Source organism: Littorina saxatilis, linkage group LG17 (assembly GCF_037325665.1).
Source record: "Littorina saxatilis isolate snail1 linkage group LG17, US_GU_Lsax_2.0, whole genome shotgun sequence".
Classification (NCBI taxonomy): domain Eukaryota; kingdom Metazoa; phylum Mollusca; class Gastropoda; order Littorinimorpha; family Littorinidae; genus Littorina; species Littorina saxatilis.
This window is the reverse complement of record NC_090261.1, coordinates 10,075,866-10,092,051: the sequence shown is the minus strand read 5'-3', so window position 1 is coordinate 10,092,051 and position 16,186 is coordinate 10,075,866. Positions and strand designations below refer to the sequence as shown.

Sequence of the window (16,186 nt, the reverse complement as noted above, 5' to 3'; positions counted from 1 at the left end):
TATCTGTGTTTGCGTGCGTATGTGTGTGACCTAACTTTGTATTCATTTAAGTGACTTCTGATTGCCTCTTCTTCTGGTAGGAGTCACCGCCACTCATATCATTCATAGTACATTGCTTTATCCCGTGCAGATGAAGAAGGAACGAGAGAAGAGGATGCTGCTAAGGAGAGGCAGTAGTATTGCTGACAAAGATCAGAAAGTCACTGTGGCTGACAACCCAGAGAAAGGTAAAGTTTACAATATCCCTTTGGTGGCGTGCATGTGGGGGTGTGTGTGTATATGTGTGTGTGTGTGTGTGTGTGTGTGTGTGTGTGTGTGTGTGTAAAAGGATTCTGTTTTGTAATGCTGAGAATTAGTTCCAACCTCCCCCGAAAGCGGCATATGGCTGCCTGAATGGCGGGTTAAAAACGGTTATACACGTAAAAGCCCACTCGTTCAAAAACATGAGTGAACGTGGGAGTTTCAGCCCAATTACAAAGAAGAAGTTTCCAACAAAATTTTGGTGAAAAAAACCTCCCCAAAGTTTTTTATAATACTAATTTCCATATGCTAAATGATGCAAATTGTGCACAATCAATTCAAAAATTCTGTATTTTTCTTGTTTGCAGGAGAGTTTGATGACTTGATATCCGCTCTGCGCACGGGCGATGTGTTCGGAGAAGACCTAGCCAAGCTGAAGCGGCAGAGACGAAGAGTCAACGCTCAGGCAGACTACTCCAGAGAGAGAAATGGCGTCAAATAACTTGGAGCTAGTCTGACAACAAGTGAGAAACAGGGCATAATCAGCCTAGACGCATCACGCATTTCACTTTTGGCTGCAGAAGTCTGATCAGAGGATACTTTGCTCAGTGAAACCTTTCAATTATTATATATTGAACAACAACAAAGGTGTAACTGTCTTAAAGCATCAGCGCCAAGATCAAGAAACTGAGAAACAAAAGGGACTGAACTATAGTGCAATGGAAGAAGCGGGCACAGCAAGATAAAATATTGCAGGCATGAGAATTGAATGTGCAACAGAAATGCACCTGATCTAAAGGACATGAATAATATTGCATGGAAGGTGAAATGTTCCACACCAATATCACCAAAACCATATCTCCAAGCAGTTGTGAAAGTGTGTGACTAACTTTCAGGAGAGCAGAATCATTTTACAGTGATGCGATTCACTGAGCAGTGTGAACATTGTGCAATGGTGCTTTCTTTGCTCTCATATACTTTTCAACTACATGACTGATAACAAGCGTGTGTGGACAAAAACATTTTGTGTGTGCTGATCTCCAGTGTGTGTTATCTGCACTGTGAATGACCCTTTTGCTTTTTTGTGTTATCAATGTATGTTGAATCTCAGGCTGACCTAGTCTATACTGAGTGTACATGTACGAGAACAGAGGAAATGTTTTCTTTATATAAAAGTACATCTCCATGCATTATTAGTAGAAAGGTATGTAATTCCTACCATTAACTCTTTCTACTTTGGGTGGGATCCAGCTAACCCCCAGGAGTTGGACTAAAAGGAAGACAATTAGTACAGTATGTGCAAATAAATTAGTCAAATATTCCCAGCCAAACAGTGAACACAAGCCCCCAAAAATCGGCGTATGCTGCCTGAATGGCAGGGTAAAAACGGTCATACACGTAAAAATCCACTCGTGCAAAAACATGAGTGAACGTGGGAGTTTCAGCCAATGAACGAAGAAGAGAGAAGAAGAAGAAGACAAGCAAGCTGACATCAACAAGGAAAAAACCCAGACATCTTCAAAACACACCTGCTTGTCGAGAATCTGAATAGTTGATGTCTACACTCAATCCCAGATTATTGTTATGAATGTGTTGTGTTTGTCCCCTTGCTTGTGGTCAGTAACAAAAATAGCTGACATGTTCTTTTTTAAAAACTGTTGTCTCTGTTTCCTGGCTCTTGTTTTGTATTTGTTGAGTGTTATATGGCATAGACAATCTTTACATATATGTTTGTTCAGAAATTCTGAAAGTAGTCAGTCACATTTCTCAAAAAGCAAGTCAGTCCCCTCAGGTATGCCTGATCGTTTAGAATGTTCACACAACAAAACATAGACATATAAGTAAATGGCACACTGCAGAGATGTTGCTGGATTTATTTTCTTTGGTAGATTTTCTGAATTTGCCATGAGAGTTTTGGTCATTTTTGGAAGTTTAAGGCAGTCTTTAGTGTTGTCTTTCACTCACAATGAAACAGAGTTTGGCAGCTCTGCCAAAATGACGACAAAGTTTTTGGTGATTTGAAAGAGGTTTCAGCGTTTTGACGATGCCAAACGACATCAATACACTACACTGTAAATTGGGCAATTGCAGGTATGCTTCAGTAGTTCTCTCCTAACATCCCCCCCCCCCTTTTCTAGGGCATTTTGCAGATCTAGTCATGAATTTTCAGGAATAAAAACCTTAAGTGGGAATAAAGATTCCAAAAACAACTTTACGGAGTGATATTAAGCAGGAAAGCTGCTTGTCCAAGGTGATATTATGTAGAATAATGTGTATATGAGTTTGAGGTTAGTTGTACATGTAGGTGCTATCTCTCCTGATTCTGCTTTCATTGTCTGTCTGTTGTGATTCGCTGCAGTGATGTGTATTTGTACAGCAACAAGTACCACAGGGGTTGGGAGACAGTTTCACGTGCGCTTTTCCCGTGTTGAGGTGCATGTACTGTATCAACAGCACTATCAAGTGTAATAAACTAAATAGGAAATGATAAACTAAAAAGTACTCAAATGGGGAAAAACCTGTGCATGAACATAAACAAATGGGCACAAATGGTTAGTTTGAAAGGCGCAGTGCAGCTGGCACTACCATCCCTGGTTAGGCCCCCAAAAAAAATAGGTGTGGTTACGGTAACATAGCCAAAAAAATAGGGTAGGAAGGTAGGCAATTACTTTTTTTTATATATTTTTTTTTTTAATGTGTACAAATTAAACCTACTTGACAGGGAAATAAGTGTGCGACTCGGGCGATTTCGCTTTCATTGCGTTTTCTGCACTCGTTATTATTTTTTTTTGTGGACAAATGTAATAAAAAGTTATAGGGTCGGCCCCTAAAAATAGGGTAGGTCGGGTTACCGTAACCACACCTATTTTTTTTTTAGGCCTTAATAATACAAAGAAGGACCTGGTATGTCATACCTTGTAAGCTAACCTTCCGTGACTTGGCAGATGTACCGTACAAAGCACAAGTTGTTCAAAAGCCAGGTGCATGACTTTGGGTTGCTTTTCCTAATTAATGCACCACTTTTCTTTATCACAGGAGACTATAAATTGGTGAACAGTTTCCCCTAACAAAAAAATGCAGGGTAGAAAATGGTTATTCACAAGAAAGTCCCCTTGAAAAAATGAAAGCATATGTGGGAATTGTAGCCCAGGAGCTCGGGAGATGAAGTGAACAACTTGTTCATCTTTGATTCTGTAGTTATTGATTTCAGACTGATTATTGAGGCAAGTTGTTCGGTGTTTTTATTCTTTCTTTGGTTCGTCCAATCATGAAAGTGCAAATGAAAATAGATGGTCACACAGAAATCAGATACTTTTTCACCTCAAGAGTTCCATGTTTTGTTAAGTGTACAATGGCGCTAACGGTTTGTTGGAAATGAAGGGCATGAAGCAGTAATGTGTTGATTTAACGTGTACGTCTAAACCCCAATGAAGGTTGTGATTTTTCTTTGTACATTTGTGCTTAATCTTATTATGAATGCTATTCCGTGTAGAAGAATGATTTCAGGATAAATGAATACATTTACAAGTTTCAATTCCAAATCTGATTTTTTACGGTTTTGAGAACATCAAAACTGGTTGTGCTTTTATTGTGTTCAAGTGGTGTATTGAGCAAAATAATACTTAACTGTTATTATTTGTATGAGTTTGCTTATTGGTCACAAGGTCAGTTGCAGGAACACCAAACTTTTCTGTTGAGTAATTTGATACTCTGTTAATTTAAATATTATTTCCCATGGTAAAGCATTGATTGTTAATATTATTGGTCACAAAAAAGGGCCTTTTGGTATACTGTTTTAATCGTGTTTGTCTCTTTCTTTTTCAATTTGTTTTCCTTGTTTGCAACCTGAACAGAATAATTTTTGCTATGCCTTCAGTGATCTTATGAATCTCAAGTACTGGTAGTTCTGTACAGTTTTGAATTACTTGCTTTCACTTTGGTTATGTGTGTAAATTTTGAACTCATAGACATACAATCATGTTTTGCTCATGACTTAATCTGTTGATAACATTTATTTGCCAAAATTTACACAAATGTACATTTTTGTAATCGGTTTTATTCTGGTAATGTGTTTCATGGATAGCGAGTTGTTAGTTTTCATATGCTGTTATATTACTTCATACTCAGTGCAATCTTCAGTGTACATTCCACTTTACAGTGTAAATGTATTTTTGTTGCCTTATGTGTCTTTCCTCTTTTATATGATGGCATACGTTCATTACAGAAACTTATTTCGACAACTGTGTGTCCATGCATGTGTATGAGTGTGTGTGTGTGCGTAGGAAAGAGAGAGAGAGTGTGTGTGTGCGTATGAGTGTGTGTGTGTGCGGAGGAAAGAGTGTGTGTGTAGGCGAGAGTGTGTGTGTAGGAGAGAGAGAGTGCGTGTGTGTGCGCAGGCGAGAGTGTGTGTGTGTGTGTGTGTGTGTGTGCGTGTGCGGAGGAAAGAGTGTGTGTGTAGGCGAGAGTGTGTGTGTAGGAGAGAGAGTGCGTGTGTGTGTGTGCGCAGGCGAGTGTGTGTGTGCGTGCGTGCGTGCGTGTGCGGAGGAAAGAGAGTGTGTGTGTAGGCGAGAGTGTGTGTGTAGGAGAGAGAGAGTGTGTGTGTGTGTGTGCGCGAGAGTGTGTGTGTGTGCGCAGGCGAGTGTGCGTGTGTGTGTGTGCGCAGGCGAGAGTGTGTGTGTGTAGAGGAGAGGGAGAGTGTGTGTGTAGGAGAGAGTGTGTGTGTGTGTGTGTGTGTGTGATGTTCACTCCTCTTGGGTTTAAGAATTAATGCATTTATGTAAATATAATATGTAATTCTTCATCACATCTGTAGTGCTTACAGTGCAATGGGTGTAGATTTGAAGGTGAGGCACATCTACTTTTGTATATATATGACAGAATGTCAACATGCAAGCTTTCTATAATCTCTTTACTAAAAAAACAAAAACAAAGGTTAGCTATTTGAACTTTTAATTGTAAACAAAAGTGTGTGGGGGGGTGGGGTGTATGTGTGTGTGTGTAGGAGAGAGAGAGTGCGTGTGTGTGTGTGCGCAGGCGAGAGTGTGTGTGTGTGTGTGTGTGTGTGTGCGTGTGCGGAGGAAAGAGTGTGTGTGTAGGCGAGAGTGTGTGTGTAGGAGAGAGAGAGTGCGTGTGTGTGTGTGCGCAGGCGAGAGTGTGTGTGTGTGTGTGTGTGTGTGTGTGCGTGTGCGGAGGAAAGAGTGTGTGTGTAGGCGAGAGTGTGTGTGTAGGAGAGAGAGAGTGCGTGTGTGTGTGTGCGCAGGCGAGTGTGTGTGTGTGTGTGTGTGTGTGTGCGTGTGCGGAGGAAAGAGTGTGTGTGTAGGCGAGAGTGTGTGTGTAGGAGAGAGAGAGTGCGTGTGTGTGTGCGCAGGCGAGTGTGTGTGTGTGTGTGTGTGTGCGTGTGCGGAGGAAAGAGAGTGTGTGTGTAGGCGAGAGTGTGTGTGTAGGAGAGAGAGTGCGTGTGTGTGTGCGCAGGCGAGTGTGTGTGTGCGTGCGTGCGTGTGCGGAGGAAAGAGAGTGTGTGTGTAGGCGAGAGTGTGTGTGTAGGAGAGAGAGAGTGTGTGTGTGCGCGAGAGTGTGCGTGTGTGCGCAGGCGAGAGTGTGCGTGTGTGTGCGCAGGCGAGAGTGTGCGTGTGTGTGCGCGAGAGTGTGTGTGTGCGCAGGCGAGAGTGTGTGTGTGTAGGAGAGAGAGTGTGTGTGTGTGTAGGAGAGAGAGTGTGTGTGTGTGTGATGTTCACTCCTCTTGGGTTTAAGAATTAATGCATTTATGTAAATATAATATGTAATTCTTCATCACATCTGTAGTGCTTACAGTGCAATGGGTGTAGATTTGAAGGTGAGGCACATCTACTTTTGTATAAATGACAGAATGTCAACATGCAAGCTTTCAATAATCTCTTTACTAAAAAAACAAAAACAAAGGTTAGCTATTTGAACTTTTAATTGTAAACAAAAGTGTGTGGGGGGGTGGGGGGTGTGTGTGTCTGGTGTGAAAGTGTTTATAATAAACATTTCAATGGCTAACCTTTCTTGTTTTCTTTTTATTCTTGGTTTCAAAAAGTTAGCAATCTACCTGCATCAAATTTTCCTTCTGACCCTCTTTCTGGTATACATTGAATGTTATGAAGAACACTAAAGACACCTTTCTACGATCTGATTTTCACCATCACTTGGAAACCATCCATTTCCAGTGAGACTGCCGCTCGGCTTTAACTGACTGATTTATTTTGGGCTGTACTTCACACTGTGTATTTAACAACAGTAGATTTATCAATGATCACGAAAGACAAACATAAGATTGAACTTTCAGACAAAAACATTCGTAACACCCTTGTCGGTGACAATTTTTAGTTTTTATTAATCATCCTGAAAAATGTCAAGTCAGCAGTGACCATGCTCTCTGTCAACTGCATGCAACCCAGAGCTAAGTGACAGTGATGATGATGACAATGAAAACAGAAAAAAAAGAAACAAATTCTTCGCATTTTATTGCGTTTTGCTGTGCATCTTCTTTTTTCAGCCACGCTGACCTTGCTTATTTCACATTCAGCATGTTCTTATGAATGCCCAAAACACGACTGATGGTAAACATTTCTTAAAATGCTCAGTCATAACCTGAATCTTCCATGTCTTCAACAAACAGTCCGTCAGCTGACATTGACGTGAAAATGTCAGCCAACATGTGCTTGGGAATCTCGGATCCACGAACCTTTAGCGTATAACACGCATTCTCAACTTTGCCCAAACTCTGTCGCAAGGTCGACATTTTGCGAGTCAGCTCGCGAGCTGTGTTGCCATAAGACGTGAACGCGTCATGAATAATGCGCATGAACTTGCATATCTCCACAGGGTGGTCTAAGTTTCCTGCATTGACGCTCATGATGGCTGTACGCATGAGCTCACCAGTCAAGTCGGCGATTCCTAGCATGAACTCTACTGGCGGAACAGTAACGAAAATCATGTCACAGCCACCTGTACTGGTTTTCTCAGCTCTGTTGCTGCCACTTGTACTGGTTAATTCAGCAGCAGAATCATCACTTGCCTTATTCTTGTCTTTTTGCATAGTTTCTGCGGTTTTAGCCGAAGCAGAACTGGAAGACACCTGAGTTGCAGAGGTGTCAGCAGTAGCAGTTGGCTGAGCTAAAGGTGTGGAGGGTCTTGGGAACTTGAGGTCTTTTTCCACTTGGGAGAGGGTGATGAGTGACCCATCTTTGAGGTAGTGGAAGAAAGAGATAGCCTCGATGTACTCCTGTAGACCTGGGTACACAAGAAGAATGGCTCAATATAATATATTATAGCACAAATTTACTTGCTTACTTACTGCCCGTTATGCCGGTTGGCATGTAGGGCAGCAACAAAGGACATTATAGCACAAATGAATAATGTAAATTGCAAGCATATATACACAGAAACAAACCCATATATATACTACTAGATTGATGACCTGCTTCGCTGGGTACCGGCTTCGCCGGGAAGAAGTAGAGCCGAATACCCGGCTGTGCCGGGGACCCGGCTTTGCTGGGTGTACGCCGGCTTTGCTGGGTGTACGCCGGCTTTGCCGGCGCACGAAGGAAGGGAGATAAACACGCAAAACACTGGAGAAGATTTTTGTTTGTTTGTTTGTTTGCTTAACGCCCAGCCGACCACGAAGGGCAATATCAGGGCGGTACTGGAGAAGATAAGGAAGAGTTACTCCCTTTCGACGACGAAACACCACAATTACCTTTGAAGGCAAAGTCCTCTCAAACGGGATTGAGAATTTTAGAGCTTATTTCTAAGCCCTATAATAACTGTTATGGCTTCTCAAAGGAAGGCCAGAACATACAGTGAGACAAAAGCCGCCAGACCCCATCACAAACAGAACTCTACAATTCACAGGTGTTGCCTACACACACACACACACACACACACACACACACACACACACACAGAAGCTGTAGATAGAGATAGATGATAAATAGATTCGACCTTTGCACTTTTACAGTGAGGACAACTTACGGGTACATGCAAGGAAAGCCGCGTTCTGGACAGTGCAGTGACCTTCTAAATATAGTAACGTAGTAACGGGAATATGGATTGACGCCACACCAAGGAAGGGAGATAAACGCAAAACACTGGAGAAGATAAGGAAGAGTTACTGGGAATGGATCTGGGAAGATGAACAGAAAAACCAAAATCGGTTCAGCGCTGCGCGCTGAGAGCACGTGTTGAAAATTCTCATCGACCAGGTTGTGTCCGGGGTCTACCTGAATATGCCCACCAAATTTGAAGCAGATCCATCGAGAACTTTGGCCGTGCATGGCGAACACACACACACACACACTCACACACAGACAGACAGACACAAGTCGTATATATATATATAGATATACACTAAAACAATACATCCTTTTACTATTTTCAAACACATGGAGAAGACAAAACTTCAAACACATTATTGGAAACACAGATTTGTATTTTGATACTAATCATCACACCATTACAACAAATGAACAAGAAAGAAGATTCATAAGATCCATCGGACACTGACAGCTACATGAATCATGAATCAAAAATTTTAGTAATAAATTTTCATTTGAATTTTGATTAATATACTTACCAACTCACATATAGCAATTTACCTTAGTTTAGTGCTAGGACGCTTGAATGCATCACCTTGGTAACAAGGGAAGCACCCCTTAAAAAGAAACGGCCTTGATTAGAGGGCCACGTGACCGGGGTTACTCCCGTGTGCGCGCGCATAAAGCGACGCCATGTTATCATTCCCTTTTCAGCGATCTAAAATACCGCCTTTCTTTTTATACCCATATCTAGCGGGGTAGGAGGGAAGGACTCAGATATGTGAGTTGGTAAGTATATTAATCAAATGAAAATTTATTACTAAAAGTTTTGATTAAATTACATATTCTCTACCAACTCACATATATATAGCAGATTGCTACTATAGGTGGTGGGTAGAGAACTCACTTTATGAAGCAGGCAACACCTGCCCCGCCGCTACCAAAGCTGGTAGAGCGTTGCTCCCATCCTGACGCCGGCTGGCAACGTCGCGCAGGTAATAATTGAGAAACACGTCCTCCGATCTCCAGTAGGCAGATTCGAGGACTTCGAACAGTCGTCCGGACTTGAAGACAGCAAGGGAAGACGCCCAAGCCCTTGCCTCATGAGTGCGAGCCGAAGTGAGAGGAAGGACTGACTGCCCCCCCCCCCTTTTCTGGTTTTGCCACCAATCATACGCTTGCCGAATAAGCGTTGAAATCCACCTGGCTAAGGTAACCCTAGACACATCTTTGCTACGGGCTGTATTAAGTGAGATAAACAAGAGTTTTTGCTCCTTAGACCTTAATAAAGCCGTGCGATTCAGGTAACTACTGAGCACTCGTACAGGGCAATTAACGATGTCAGGATCACCCGGAGCAAGAATCCTGCTAAGCGGAAGAATCCGAATAATAGGGGAAACTTGACCAGGTTTTTGGTTTTTGGCTAAGAACTCCGGACGAAAATGCAAAGTTACAGAACCGTCTGATTCAAACGACGTATCCCGAGGACTGCCAGAGAGAGCGTGAATCTCACTGCCTCTCCTAGCTGTGGCCAACAGAACGAGAAGTAGAGCCTTCTTAGTCAGATTAGGCAAGCTAGCAGCATCCAGAGGCTCAAACTCTTGCGACCTAAAGAAATTAAGTACAAGAAAGAGATCCCAGGCCGGCAAAGGGGCTTTCTCTTTGGCGAACCCTAAAGCTGATCCTTTAAAGGACACTAGCAATAACGCCCCCCAGATTAATGGTGTGTCCTAACTGTTTTAGAGTAGAAGAGATTGCCGATCTCCTTACTCTAAGGGATGAAGGAGAACGTCCTTGCGACGCCAACCACGACAGATGGTTAGCCACTTGCATGGACCGAGGGGAAGCAGGGTTGACCCCGTTTACTGTGCACCAACTGACCCAAGAAGACCAATGAGACGCGTAAACAGAACCAGTGAATTCCCTATGCGCCTTCTGAACTAACAGTAATGTGGAGTCTGACGCGCTGGAACGGCGCAGAGAGTCCCGCACAGTCTCCAGCCGTGAAGTCGAAGGGCCTGAGGGTTGTCGTGGTGGATTCCCGTTCTTGGTTGCAGCAACTCTCCCTTCCTTAGACTTAGAGGAATGGGAGGACCGACAGCAAGACGCAAGAGGTCTGGATACCAGTGCTGACTCGGCCACAACGGGGCAATCAGAACCAGAGGCCGGTCCAGTTCCGCCTTTTTCAGCACTCTGCCCAGCAACTGAAACGGGGGAAAAGCGTAAGCCGGAAGAAGGTTGCCGTATTGACTACCATAGTCAACCGGAACCTCGACCGGAAGGGAATACACACGCGGGATGCTATACCCGGGATGTGCCTCCCTACGGACGGCTTCCTGCCCGAAGGCCGGAAGCTGAGATTGTTGTGTCGCCGCCAACTCGTACGCGGAAGGGGACAACAACAACAGATCCCTTTGCGTTTCCGGGTCCCTTCCCTGCTCTACCCGACCGCGAGAACGGAAGGTAATAGGCAGGGTGTCGGAACTTTCTCCCCTTGCCCGTTGTCCAGGGGGGATACTTTCTCCGGTAAACGCGCTTCACGTTGGCGGGAGAACCCCGCTACTGGTGAAGCATAAATACCTCTTTGACCGGAGTGGCCAGAAGAAACAGCACGCGAGGGAACCCCTCCATCGCCGGGAGACTGACAAGCGTGAACGTCAGTTCTTGTCACAGCCGCCGAGGGGGGAACCTTCACCCTGGCGAGAGAAGAAGAATCTCCCACCCCCTGCAGTAAAGAGAGAAACTCCTCCCGCGTAGACTTGAGATCCGCAGACAGCGTGTTGATTTGCGCGCTCAGAGTCAACAAAATAGAAGAAACCTCGGGAGAAACAATGGGGTTACTACTAGCAACATCCGAGACCTTCTCCGCTGACAGAGTAGGCATGGAGGCGGGGGGAAGCAAAGAGGAGGAGCGTGCATTAATCTGTACGTCGAACGATTTCGAAGTAGTAGGATCAATAAGCTTAACGCTAGATGGTTTAGGCTTTCTAGAACTTTTCTTAGGCAAGTGCTCAGCAGCTGCCTGCTTCGTTAAGCTCTTCTTCTTGCCGCTGTCAGACATGACAGCCAGTAAGTCAACTTGTATATATCAAAACAAAAACAAAGACGACAAACTCAGGCAAAGACGCACAGAAGAACAAATTACAACAGTAAAATTTGGAATTATCTCACCCAAAACAGCCGTAGGTAGAGAGAGTGGTCGGGAACCAAGGTGAACAGTCACTGCTAAGAAAACAGCAAGACCGTGAGCTAAAAAGCTCGAGCGTATTCAGCACACGTCCACCGCATGTAAACGCTTGGAAAGCGGAATGATAACATGGCGTCGCTTTATGCGCGCACACGGGAGTAACCCCGGTCATGTGGCCCTCTAAGGGTCAAGGCCGTTTCTTTTTAAGGGGTGCTTCCCTTGTTACCAAGGTGATGCGTTCAAGCGTCCTAGCACTAAACTAAGGTAAATTGCTATATGTGAGTTGGTAGAGTAATTTAATCTAGTCTTTACATGAGAAACAAAATGCCGCAACAGAGAAAGAGATAAGACAGACACACAGGGCTGAATATTGGCGATCGCCCCCGGCGAGTTCAAATCGCGTTGGGCGGGTTCAAAATTCCTCTGAAATCGCCCGCGGGGCGGGTTCAAATTTCGCTGAAGCACAAAGTCGTTAGGCAACGTAGTTAATCGGAACGGCCGGCGAACAAATATCTCTCGCGGGCGATCTCAAAATCTGTCACTTCTCTACTGTCCACTCATCCCCGCCTCACTTGACCCTGTCATCACCCCTCCAGTGCCACCAGCCCGCTGGCGATTGCATCAGCAGTCAAAATAGCTACCACCCCCCCCCCCCCTCCTTCCCCCCTCTTTGCGCTATTCTCTTCACCCCCTCTCTTATCTTATCCTGCGCTTACCAATCCTTTAGAGACTTTCACATGTTGTATAACAGTTTCCTCTCAGATAAAAACTCGGTCATTGACCCCGGGTAAGAAGGTCAGTGTCTGGACAGGCAGCTGTGTTCAGATTGCAAGTACCCGTCATTGACCCAGGTCTCAAAGGCCAACCAGCTTTTACAATGCATCTGCCTTTGATCTGACCGCCCATCCAGAGCAAACATCTCACACGGCATAAATAGATCCCTGCGCCTTGAGTCCGAGTCTGGTGATACGCGCGCGATATAAGACTTCATATAACATAAACATATTCCCCCACTGTATTTTTCCTTTGATGTGCCTGCTATGTACCACTGATCCAGTTTCTGGGAAATGTATAGGTCATTGACTGCAGTTTTAACACCAGCTTTGCTGACCAACTTAGTACAAGTAGTGACAGTACTACTGCTGTCAATTATTTCCCTTCAACTAAGGAAGTAACCAAAAAATACATCCAATATATGTGATAAAGAAGAAAAGACAGACCTTCAACAGTAGAATAAGGGGTGCAACTCTGAAACTCTTCTGAATCAAAAGCATAAAGATCACATGTAAACAATTCTAGGATCAGGAAATCTGAACATCTGTTTGTTTTCATTAGGAAATAGAAATGAAATATAATGCTTTTGATTATTTATGACTTAAGCTGTGGTAAATTTGGCTGGTATGCAACTTTTATACTTCTGCTTGATCTAACAGTAATATTAATAACACACACATAAAGAAAAAGAAACAAAACAAGAAAGCAACTTAAAAAAAAATTTGTAGTCAGCTTTTTATACTTGGTTTTACACAACAAAAAACATAATTTAAATTAAAACAAATTGCTGATTTACTCTTTTGTTTAAAGTGTGTGTTTATGTGGTAAGTAAAGTTCCATAGTAAATTACTTTGTAAATTGTGTGGTAGGGGGTACATAAAGGGGGTAACTTTTAGTGAGGTTTAGTGTGTGATTGTGTGACAGGGTGTGAATGTTGTTTTGATTTCTTGTTTCTTTGTGGCGGCTTTTATTTTAAATTCTTTATTAAAACAAGGTTAATTATCATTATATTAAAATATAACATTTTAGTCATCAAGTTTTGTGTGTGTTTGTGGTAGTTATTAGTAGTGCAAATCCACACATGTGTGCATAATAAGTATGAATGTACGTCTTTTGTGTATGTGGTTAGCACGCGGCGAGCCACTGGGGCGGTTGTAAGAAATCCCGGCCGGTTGGGGGCCGGTTGGGATTTTGGGGGGCCGGTTCAATTTTTGACTTACCGGCCCCCCCCTGGCCGGTAGCAAAAAAAGTTAAGGTACACCCCTGGACACACACACACAAACAAACAAATTGCTCACCTGGTGAGTAAGCTCTGATGAACTGATAGTGGTCCTCTTGGTCTAGTTCCTGGGCCACGTGCAAGAACCTGGTTTGTTGAACCTCCTTCAGTTTGCTCTCTGCCTGCTTCATTATTCCTTGTGTTTCAGTAGAGTCCCCTCTGAGTAAAACAGATTTCATTCATAAATGAAAACGTATATGATGAGTATTTGACTCAGGAAGTGAGATTCATGACTTCCTGAAAAATTCAAGCAGCCTTTGACACCCCGCCCCCCTCCAGATAACACAGAGTTACGGTAAGGTTTAATGCTTAATTTAAAAAAAAAAGTAAATGAAAATAGAGGAAGAGAGACAGGACCATAATGTCACCCATAACATCTTGTTATGACACAAGTTAACAATGTTGGGATCATGAGTTCGGCTGTCATATTATTATATTACTATTAGAAATAGCGATGTTTTCCAGAACCTCAGCAAAGTAGCACTTGCAGTAGCGAAGTCAGTTTCTGAAATCCTGTCTTTCTTAATGTATGGTTTTATGGATGCTATCAGACAATGAAACAGTGAATACCCCTCTGTGCAACCTACAACTATATATGTTGTAAAGGCGAAAGGCAGAGGAAGGTTAGAAGGATAGCAAGGGAGGACAGCTAGTGCACCAAATATACGTCTTCACAGGACATACGTTCCGTGACATTTTCCTGCCTTCGCTCTCACGTGATCTCATTCCTCTCGGAATTGTGGGATATAGAATTAACACAGAGTGAAAAATTGGTCAGACTGAGAAAAGATTGAGACAGAAAAGAAGAAAACCAACCCTGCACATCTCTGCAGAAGGAAAATGGCACGTTTGCTTTCAATGGTGATGTCACGACTGAGTTTCACAATACGCTCATGCTTGTCATGCCTAGTGTCCAAAGCAGTCTGGTAGCCACGGAACGCTTTGATCACTGGAGAATTCTCGTTCACACTGACCTGCTTCTTCCTGCCATGTTGCCCTGTGTAAAATGTAATTAAAAAAAGTTAAGTTCAAACAAGTGCACCACGTACAGGACAGGTTTATTTCCTACCATTGTGTGTGCGTGTGTGTGTTACTGTGTGCACATGTGTGTGTGTTTTTGTGTGCACGTGTGTGTGTGTGTGTGTGTGTGTCATGTATGTAATCTGTTTTTGCTTAGTCTGTTTTTGCTTAGCCTAAGGTTTTCACGACTACACGCTATAAAGATAATTATATGCCATCACAGAATTAACAAACTCTCCCATAAGGATCTTGAGAAATTGGAACCTAAAAATCAGATTCAGAATCCGACTGTGCAAATGACACGTATGCTTCCCACAATTTCTGGGAACACACAGAAGCATATTACTTTGCAGAAGATGATTCTCATCTTTCAGGGAAAGATCAATCAATCAATATCAATATGAGGCTTATAATTATATCGCGCGTATTCCGTGGGTACAGTTCTAAGCGCAGGGATTTTTTAAAATATTTTTTTTTATGCAATTTATATTGCGCACAAATTCAAGGCGCAGGGATTTATTGATGCCGTGTGAGATGGAAATTTTTTACACAGTACATCACGCATTCACATCGGCCAGCAGATCGCAGCCATTTCGGCGCATATCCTACTTTTCACGGCCTATTATTCCAAGTCACACGGGTATTTTGGTGGACATTTTTATCTATGCCTATACCATTTTGCCAGGAAAGACCCTTTTGTCAATCGTGGGATCTTTAACGTGCACACCCCAATGTAGTGTACACGAAGGGACCTCGGTTTTTTCGTCTCATCCGAAAGACTAGCACTTGAACCCACCACCTAGGTTAGGAAAGGGGGGAGAAAATTGCTAACGCCTTGACCCGACCTTCACCCTGACCACTCGGCCACCCAGTCCACAGATGTGACATAAGAGACACTAACAGCACGAGTGAACGCGAGTTACTGCTTACCTTTATCTTTGTTAGACGCCATGATGTTTACGGATTACATGGAGTTATTTCCCTTCCATGATAGCCGGTGTTATGGCAAAAAGGACCCTTCTTAACAAGAAAGCAAAGCAAGATAGTATGAATATTACACGACATGTATATGAAACGATAGAAAAACACAAAACGAAAATCAAAACAAGAGAGAAAGAGAGAGAGAGAGAGAGAGAGAGAGAGAGAGAGAGAGAGAGAGAGAGAGAGGGGGGGGGGGCGGGAGAAGGAGAGAGAGAGAAGGAGAGAGAGAGGAATAGTTTTAGAGTCGTAAGCGTTGACCTTTTTACTGGCATTTTTGGGTATGTTTTAGCTTTAAAATAAAAGAGAATACAGCAATTAACTACCCTCAGTCTTAAAAATCAGTAAATGAATCTACCGAAATTCCCGAGTGTTAAGATGTTGACTGAGTGATTCATATCATGTGTGAATGTTGTGTGATTGAGAAAAAAAGAGATAGAAATCAAACTTAGAGCTATCTGTCTGGAATCAAGTCTATAACCACAAAAGAATTCAAACGTGACCAAAAACAACTACAAAAACAACAATAACAAGTAAATGTACACACACACACACACACATCATGTGCACACACACACACACACACACACCGGGCACACACACGGGCAAAACGTTCCTGCATCTTTTGTAAAAGGTTGTTTCTCACAAACA

The 16,186-nt window shown here is 43.2% G+C and overlaps 3 protein-coding genes across 3 annotated transcripts in view; 1 reads left to right on the top strand and 2 right to left on the bottom strand.

Annotated features, from left to right (window-relative positions):
• LOC138952245 (disheveled-associated activator of morphogenesis 1-like) overlaps nt 1–4,481 on the top strand; it is a 59,523-nt gene extending 55,042 nt beyond the window's left edge. The window contains exons 26-27 of the mRNA XM_070323865.1: nt 131–227; nt 609–4,481. Of these exons, the coding sequence (XP_070179966.1) occupies nt 131–227; nt 609–742 (231 nt within the window). The 3' untranslated portion in view covers nt 743–4,481. The remainder of the gene's footprint in view (nt 1–130; nt 228–608) is intronic.
• The window catches only part of LOC138952660 (galactose mutarotase-like), a 380,407-nt gene that overhangs the window by 73,824 nt on the left and 290,397 nt on the right, over nt 1–16,186 (bottom strand). The gene's annotated exons all lie outside the window — the stretch shown is intronic.
• Nucleotides 6,576–15,585, bottom strand: LOC138951693 (translin-associated protein X-like). The gene is made up of 4 exons (XM_070323251.1): nt 15,488–15,585; nt 14,354–14,534; nt 13,557–13,696; nt 6,576–7,494 (listed from the first exon to the last, which is right to left on the bottom strand). The coding sequence occupies exons 1-4, from the start codon at nt 15,507–15,509 to the stop codon at nt 6,842–6,844; spliced, it is 996 nt and encodes a 331-aa protein (XP_070179352.1). The 5' UTR covers nt 15,510–15,585; the 3' UTR covers nt 6,576–6,841.

Bases quoted from the DNA above. Each gene is read 5' to 3' on its own strand.
- LOC138951693 (XM_070323251.1), bottom strand. From the start codon at position 15,509: ATGGCGTCTAACAAAGATAAAG. The intron at 14,535-15,487 runs GTAAGCAGTAAC...CATTTTACACAG, and splicing joins GGCGTCTAACAAAGATAAAG to GGCAACATGGCAGGAAGAAG. The intron at 13,697-14,353 runs GTTGGTTTTCTT...TGTTTTACTCAG, and splicing joins CTTCTGCAGAGATGTGCAGG to AGGGGACTCTACTGAAACAC.